This window comes from Necator americanus, chromosome II, assembly GCF_031761385.1.
Source record: "Necator americanus strain Aroian chromosome II, whole genome shotgun sequence".
Lineage (NCBI taxonomy): Eukaryota > Metazoa > Nematoda > Chromadorea > Rhabditida > Ancylostomatidae > Necator > Necator americanus.
In genome coordinates, this window is record NC_087372.1 from 24,311,501 (window position 1) to 24,319,915 (window position 8,415).

An 8,415-nucleotide genomic window follows, 5' to 3' on the forward strand; every position below is an offset into this window, starting at 1 on the left:
TAGCTCTTCGAAATCGATTTACTTCTCGTTTTCGTTTAAGAACTATAAGATGATGAACGTTTGCAGTGTTTCATTTCATAAAGTCTCTTTTTGCAGTTTTCGTTTGCTTTCGTGTTGTCTTTAGTTTCCTGCATGTTCAATGAAGTGACGCAATCCATTACAGTTAAGCTTCAATTTCAATGTGCAACGTTTGCCCTGGTCACACAATGGGTTTCTATGCAAAGCGGGAAGATAAGAGTTTATGATTTTTGGGAGTATTTGTGTGGGTCTTTGAATTTCTGTTTGTTTTCTGATCTACCTTTTAGACTCATTGAGCTGCTGAAGGCGAGCGGTGTCATCGTTATTTTGTTTGGCGTTTCGATGTCTTGTGATATCTTTTAGTATTCTGCGGCGTATTTTGCTGTTTTAAGACCCAACTGTTCCATTCAGCGCCACTTTTCTCGGCGAATGCATCACTCTTGCTTCGGTTGTTTGTTCCTAGCTATTGTCACTTATTTGCATTTGCCAAACTTTTATGAACCTTTGTTGATATTATCCCTGCAACTATTATATATCAACAACGAAAACTGCTCAAACATGTACCTAAAACACGTGGAAAATCAAAAAGAACCATATGGAATAAGTGCTTTAACAGGAAGACGTGTCAGCAACATTGGAAGTCAGATAACAACCATTGCAACTGTACAACAATCAGAATGAAAACTACAGCTCTAGCTGAAAAAATCAACCTCACCAGAATTCTCCTTTGTTAAAGAGATCCCCTTCCTGACTTGTAACTGGTCTGCAGAGTACTGCGGAACTCCTTGGACTAGCTGCAGTGGTTGCCTATACCTCTTTGCTTGAACTACCGCCCAGCGGATTTTCTTCTTCAGGTAAAAGATTTTAGGACTAAGTGTACTTAATGCTTACGTTGACTAGTATAGATGACGGAATCGGCATGCACTCTACATATTTACCAACATTTTTGTTTGATATTGTTACTTAATTTGGTATTATTATTTAGTGCTGCATAATATTTGTTGTATCTCACTAGGGAACGTAGGGGGGATCGGTTGATCTATGCAGCAGTGAATAGGAATAAAAACAACATTTGTAGAAACTCCTAATAGGTAGGCCGTAAATCCTTCCACGTTCTGCTTAAATCTCTCGGAGTGAATCTCTGTTCTCGTCTACTATGCTTGGGTCTGCTTCTGCGCTGCATTTAACAACATACAATAGGGTTGCTGTAGACGTAGATGGTATATTGTCCACAGTGGAAAAGTGCTCTAGTAAGTCACATCTCCCTTGTGTCGAGTACAGTAGACAACCCTATCGAAACAGTACACTGATGTTTGAATTAGGAATTTTATACTTGTTAGACCCACCTAACTGTGGTGCTTACATGCGCATGAAGGCACGACATGCTCATCTCGGTGTTGTGAGTGCATTCGCAGCGGGACCCGCATGGAAATGAGTTACAGCCGTTTTTGCAGTAGTCGTTCAGCTGTTTCTCCTCCTTTTATAATTTTAGCCAATCATAGCATTTTTGTTTTTGGTTTTCCGTCACCAGAGCAGATCGCTTCTTCAACCAAACGAACGTCCCCGCTGTCCTTCACTTTCCATTAGAGATTAGAGGTTCCTCTTGTTGCACGATCGGTCGGAGGTTCGAATCCGCCAATCAATCTTGGGATGCGCCCCCACGTTCATTTCAATACAGAATCGTTTGGGATTTACGAATGTGTAACTGGCCTATATAATGACTTGTCGTGGCTACCCGATGTGTCAAGTCAGTGCTTCCATCCTCCCACACAAGTCTGGTACCAATTCATCGCTCCCGGAGGGATGAAAGGCTTGGTGAGCACTAGGGCGGGTTCGAACCTCCGATCGATCGTGCAGGAAGCGGAACTTCTAATCGCTACACTACACCCGCCCCTTCACCATATTATGACAGCCTAATACGACTGAATAAGAAATAAAATCGATTTAATCCGCTTAACAATTCCCAGAGCTTCAAAAATATCGGAAAAAATCTTTTTATATATGGGAGATTCATCTAAAATAGGTAGAAACGAACTGGAGCAGGCTCATGAATGCCTTATAGATGCCGTTGATTGTTATACGATGATGCAACCATACAGGTAATGTACCCGAAGATCCTTTGTGACTTTGCCATAGCCATTACAAAAGTACGGAAAAAGAAATGGATGTAGTTTTGATTTGATTTTTAATTTAACTTCTGCATTCTGAATAACGCAATCTATAGAATGTAATACAAAAAGACTGTGTCGGGTAATCCTAACTCTTTCTTCGTTTCAACCGTTTTACAGAAGCACAAGGTGAACCGCTAAGCTGAAACAATTACTGGAAGGATATCAGAGCTTCATAAAACTTGCAGTCTTCAAGCAGTAGCCTCCAAATATTGTCCCCTGTTGAAATTTTTGGGAGGAAATGTTGGACAGACCATGATAAATTATTTTGAAGGAAACTGATAAGAGTTGTTCTATACATTCCTCCATTTCTGATCTTTATTCACACGTTACATAGTGAACGTGTTTCACTGCGGGGCGGTTTCGCAACATTCGGGTATAAATACGTCAGTGTTGATGAAAAGATTCCTATGCCCTACACTCGATGGTATTCCGATGTGAGACACAACATGAGCATGAAGCATGGAGCATGGACACACCTAAAGAGATAATCATTACTGTGATGTCGCGCATGGATAAAGATAGGAGGATAAAGGTAGATTACTTTATTGAGTAGCTCACATAATTAAGCCATTACCATTCCAGATGGCACGTAAATTTCAAGAAAGTAGACATCGACTCCAAGATCACCATCGCGCTCCCATTTTCTTCAATGTTAACGATAGCACTGTAAAGATGGTGGAAGAGGTAGATGGAAAGTGAAGGACAGCGGGGACGTTCGTTTGGTTGAAGAAGCGATCTGCTCTGGTGACGGAAAACCAAAAACAAAAATGCTATGATTGGCTAAAATTAAAAAGGGAGGAGAAACAGCTGAACGACTACTGCAAAAACGGCTGTAACTCATTTCCATGCGGGTCCCGCTGCGAATGCACTCACAACACCGAGATGAGCATGTCGTGCCTTCATGCGTATGTAAGCACCACAGTTAGGTGGGTCTAACAAGTATAAAATTCCTAATTCAAACATCAGTGTACTGTTTCGATAGGGTTGTCTACTGTACTCGACACAAGGGAGATGTGACTTACTAGAGCACTTTTCCACTGTGGACAATATACCATCTACGTCTACAGCAACCCTATTGTATGTTGTTAAATGCAGCGCAGAAGCAGACCCAAGCATAGTAGACGAGAACAGAGATTCACTCCGAGAGATTTAAGCAGAACGTGGAAGGATTTACGGCCTACCTATTAGGAGTTTCTACAAATGTTGTTTTTATTCCTATTCACTGCTGCATAGATCAACCGATCCCCCCTACGTTCCCTAGTGAGATACAACAAATATTATGCAGCACTAGATAATAATACCAAATTAAGTAACAATATCAAACAAAAATGTTGGTAAATATGTAGAGTGCACGCCGATTCCGTCATCTATACTAGTCAACGTAAGCATTAAGTACACTTAGTCCTAAAATCTTTTACCTGAAGAAGAAAATCCGCTGGGCGGTAGTTCAAGCAAAGAACCACTGCAGCTAGTCCAAGGAGTTCCGCAGTACTCTGCAGACCAGTTACAAGTCAGGAGGGGGATCTCTTTAACAAAGGAGAATTCTGGTGAGGTTGATTTTTTCAGCTAGAGCTGTAGTTTTCATTCTGATTGTTGTACAGTTGCAATGGTTGTTATCTGACTTCCAATGTTGCTGACACGTCTTCCTGTTAAAGCACTTATTCCATATGGTTCTTTTTGATTTTCCACGTGTTTTAGGTACATGTTTGAGCAGTTTTCGTTGTTGATATATAATAGTTGCAGGGATAATATCAACAAAGGTTCATAAAAGTTTGGCAAATGCAAATAAGTGACAATAGCTAGGAACAAACAACCGAAGCAAGAGTGATGCATTCGCCGAGAAAAGTGGCGCTGAATGGAACAGTTGGGTCTTAAAACAGCAAAATACGCCGCAGAATACTAAAAGATATCACAAGACATCGAAACGCCAAACAAAATAACGATGACACCGCTCGCCTTCAGCAGCTCAATGAGTCTAAAAGGTAGATCAGAAAACAAACAGAAATTCAAAGACCCACACAAATACTCCCAAAAATCATAAACTCTTATCTTCCCGCTTTGCATAGAAACCCATTGTGTGACCAGGGCAAACGTTGCACATTGAAATTGAAGCTTAACTGTAATGGATTGCGTCACTTCATTGAACATGCAGGAAACTAAAGACAACACGAAAGCAAACGAAAACTGCAAAAAGAGACTTTATGAAATGAAACACTGCAAACGTTCATCATCTTATAGTTCTTAAACGAAAACGAGAAGTAAATCGATTTCGAAGAGCTACATAGTGTTCTAGACGTTGGCCACAATGGTCGACCTCTTACTATGTCTCCTCAGGATATCTTAACGTTACCTCACGTATCTCAACGACGTCCTCGTCATCTACCATTCCTTTGCCTTTGCGGTTCTTCACGTTCTTCACTACTACTCAATCAGATTGGTTACAACGTCTACTGAGGTCTTAACGTTCAACTGGTTTTAACTGTCTCGAAAGACGATGGGCGAGTCTGCTCGCGGACCCAGAGCATGTGTTATGTATGAAGGTAGCGCTTTCAGGTATCCTAGAAAATTTCGCACGGCGTTTTTCAAGACGATGAGAATTAATGAAGTAATCATTAGGAAAAAAACTTTTCCGTGTAATAAAGAAAGTACTTGGCCATAATTATTTCATCAACGTGCTCTCTACACTGCTGATGATCCTCTGTTACTGTTACTATTGCAATACACACAAAAGAGTAGTTAAAAACGAACTATTTTGACGCCAGAAACAGAACAAACATCTACAACAGTAGTGGTGAAGGAAATTTAACATCTGCTGAGGAACTATCGGAAGCGAATTCACACTGAACATTTGTGGATGACCACTGGGCGACGATGTAGGTGATCATCGTTGTGGAACATCCAGCCTTGTTATTCATAATGACGACATGGCTGCACATCCAATCCTGCTCGGTTTCACACTCGAGAAGTCAGCATCTGACTGGCGAAAACTTCAAGACCGTTTATATTTGCAAAATGCCTGTTACAGTTGTCAGCTGCACTTTTCCGAACATAAGACTTTCAAATCTTTATTGTTGCTTTTAGGATTCAAATTGGAACTGTGAGGAAAAACGGGTCAGCATGTGGTGCCCAAGATCCAATAAATCAAATCTACCAACATCAACTATATTGAAGTGGGGTGTAAGTAATAACGTAACAAAACCTAGAACGTGACGAAACTCAACAGAAAACTGGGGGAGTCCTCAAGACTAAAGATGGCAAAGGAAACAACAGACAGTAAGAGATACCGATATAAAAGGTATTGCATTAAAAATGGCAGCATACCACAGTTCTGGGGTGGTATCGATTTCAGGTGGAGTATCCGTGTACGGGGTCGTAGATTATGGAGACCGGGGTGGTTCTACGAAACCCTTCCACACCCACCATATTCGTCGGATCTTTCCCACATGGAGTAGAATTTCTTCAAGCACCTAGACAACTTCTCAAAGGATAAATGTTTCAGGAACAATGGTGACATCTAAATGACCTTCAGAGAATTCTTGGCTTCTAGATCTCTAGACTTTTATGCAGTTGGTAGCTTGTATCTCGTTGGCAAAAATTATGTTGATGGTTGTGGTTCTTATTATGACCAATAATGGTTATTCTGAGCTGAGATATGTCTGTTTGAATTTGTCGTAATGTCTGTTTGAATTTGTCGTATGAAAACGGACATCACCTTCCGAACATCCTAATAGTAATCCTTTTTCCCACCTTTTTCAGGACGACTAGCGTGAGAATGATCATTTGCACACTCGTAATCTACATATTCAACCCCATCTTTTGCTGGGGATACCCTAGCATCGTCGGTTTCGTTGTATGCTCCCTTTACAGACAGGCTGACGTAGTGCGGAACCCATAGCGAAAGCGTAGTGCTCGAGTAGTAAATTGAACTCACTGGTTTCGCTTTCTCCACAATTGTCGCGAAGAAGGCTTTGAAGATGCCTTTTTTTGACGATTTTAGTTGCAGAGTCCCACCCTTGTCCATGCTCCGCACCCAGGTCCGTGCGGTCGAAAATCAATTATTTGTTCTCACCAGCCTATTCAAGTGAAACCAATGAATACGCTGCTAAGGGAACGGAAAGGTGTGCATTACATACAACATCTAGTAGGATCAAAACGACATGAAGCACGGTGCACTTGCGCACGCGGCTTCTCTCGAGGCGGTGCGGTGAAGCGTAACGGTTGGGAGCGTACTGGAACCCTTGCTGGCGCCACCCATCGCTGGAGTTTGCGATGGTCCCACCTTGGTTCCAACTGCTTCCTCCACAGCGAAGTTTCGGGGGTATACGCAAATGCACTGTGCTTCATTTCGTTTTGACCTGACTATACGTTCTAACGTACATCGCAGAAACTAAAGTGGTTCTCACTCCGGTTTTTACGTTGGTTATTGAAAGATGGGGGCGGGTGTAGCGCAGTCGGTAGTATGTTAAACTGTCTGTACGATCGGTGGTTCGGTTCCGCTGTAATACAAACCAAGCCTTTCATCCTTCCTGAGTCGATGACTTGGTACCTTGTTTGGGCGGATAAAAATACTGACTTGACACATCGGCAAATCAGTGTATAGCACAGTTATACGTTCGAATACCCCAAACAATTTTGAATTGAAGTGAACGTGGTGGCGCATCCCAAGCCGTTGATTGATTGATTAACGCCAGACACTTTATTCTTTATTGGGCAGACGTTGTTCCAAAATTGCTCTCCTTCTAAACGCCTGCTTTTCTCAGAAAAATTTTTTAGGAAAAGCCGTTTTTCACGGCAAATAGGAAGAAATGGACGGAATCACTCTCTTCTCCATAATCTACTATCCCTTATAAGAATACTTCACCTGAAATCTGCACCACCTCAGATTCGTGGGGTGATACCTTTAAATTGTCAACACTCCACCCAGAGTAGCCTGGCTGTTCTGCGAAAAATAACAACTATTTTGGGTGGAGACTAAATTGGATTCTCATTAGCTTCTCCTTTGTTGTGGAATGCAAGTGAACTTGTTCCAACTTTGCAAACTGGCAAATGTGACGAAGCAAGACAAGGAGCTCTAAGTATGGAAAGGATGGCTGACTTAAGACACTGTGACCGTATCCAGGAAAGAAATTCATGAAGCTGTTTATTGACTGGAACATTGACTAACTGCTGATTAATGTAAGGTTGTAGGATGAAAACCGCCCGTTTTCTTCACTACATTTATCTTCACGTGTTTCCTTATAATTTACAACAATATATCCGCGTGCAATATGCAGTGCAGCAAACTCCTCACTTTGAATCCCGGAAAAAGCATAAATCAATGTGAATGTTGTTGAATTTTCAATCTTTTTTTTTGCGTACGTCCAAGCTCAATTCTCGAGTTCAACGAATCCTAGTAGCAGTGCATTCTTTCGGTCTTACTGTTCAAAGCCAAGTCAGTCAAAGTACTACTGTTTTTTTGTACAGAAAAGGTAAAATTTCTGGCATATCAGTCCGCTTGAGATGCGCTCACGCGTTTTACTCTAATTTGTAATTACTTACTTTAATTACTCTAATTTGTAATTGTTGAGGTTTTGGAATGCGTGTTGCCTTATACAATGACTTGGAGGAGTTAGGCGATCATCAAGTCAGTGTTTTTATCCTCTCAGACAGATATGCTACCAATTTATCGACTCCGGAAGGATGAAAAGCTCGGTTTGCACTAGGGCGGTTTCGAACCTTCGAGCGTGTGGCTACAACGGACCTCTAATCGACACACTCACCCTGTCTAGGAAACGTTTAGTTAATTTCACCTTTTTAGATGGTTCAATGTTGGAGCCAAAACAAACGTTGAATTTCACAAAAAAATGAAAACAGAAGTGTCAGAGAGTTGGCACCAAGCGAATCCGAAAGATTTTCAGATTTAGGGACATGGAATTGTATGATATTGACCCCTTAATGTGTTTTTATTCCATCGTAACTACGCGAACTCCCTCGAAGACGAGGCGATTCGGCTACATAGTCCCTGGTCGCTACTACAATGGTTCACCTTCCTTTTCGCTCTAGCAATTTGCAGCTCGCCCCGCTATCCATCTAATCCCGCAGAAATTTCGTTTTATGGGGCCTCCATTTATCGATGTTGCCGGAAGAGAGATCGTTTTCTCGCTCGAGCGCTTCCATTATAAATGTTTTCTCTTTAACTGGAAATACATAGCGAATGCCGTGCAGAAGCAAAAGAGCCACACCACTT

At 41.6% G+C, this 8,415-nt stretch overlaps 1 protein-coding gene across 2 annotated transcripts; it reads right to left on the reverse strand.

Moving 5' to 3' along the window:
* Positions 1–2,533: 2,533 nt before the first annotated feature.
* Positions 2,534–6,210, reverse strand: RB195_019289 (uncharacterized protein; the record flags this gene model as incomplete). Of its 2 annotated transcripts, XM_064187080.1 has the most annotated exons (3): positions 2,534–2,665; positions 3,608–3,682; positions 6,121–6,210. In XM_064187080.1, 3 exons carry the CDS (start codon positions 6,208–6,210, stop codon positions 2,534–2,536), a joined length of 297 nt encoding a protein of 98 aa, XP_064042960.1. The 2 variants fall into 2 exon arrangements, with proteins under 2 accessions (XP_064042960.1, XP_064042961.1); XM_064187079.1 differs by lacking the exons at positions 2,534–2,665; positions 3,608–3,682 and having other exon boundaries at positions 5,914–6,210.
* Positions 6,211–8,415: the final 2,205 nt, after the last annotated feature.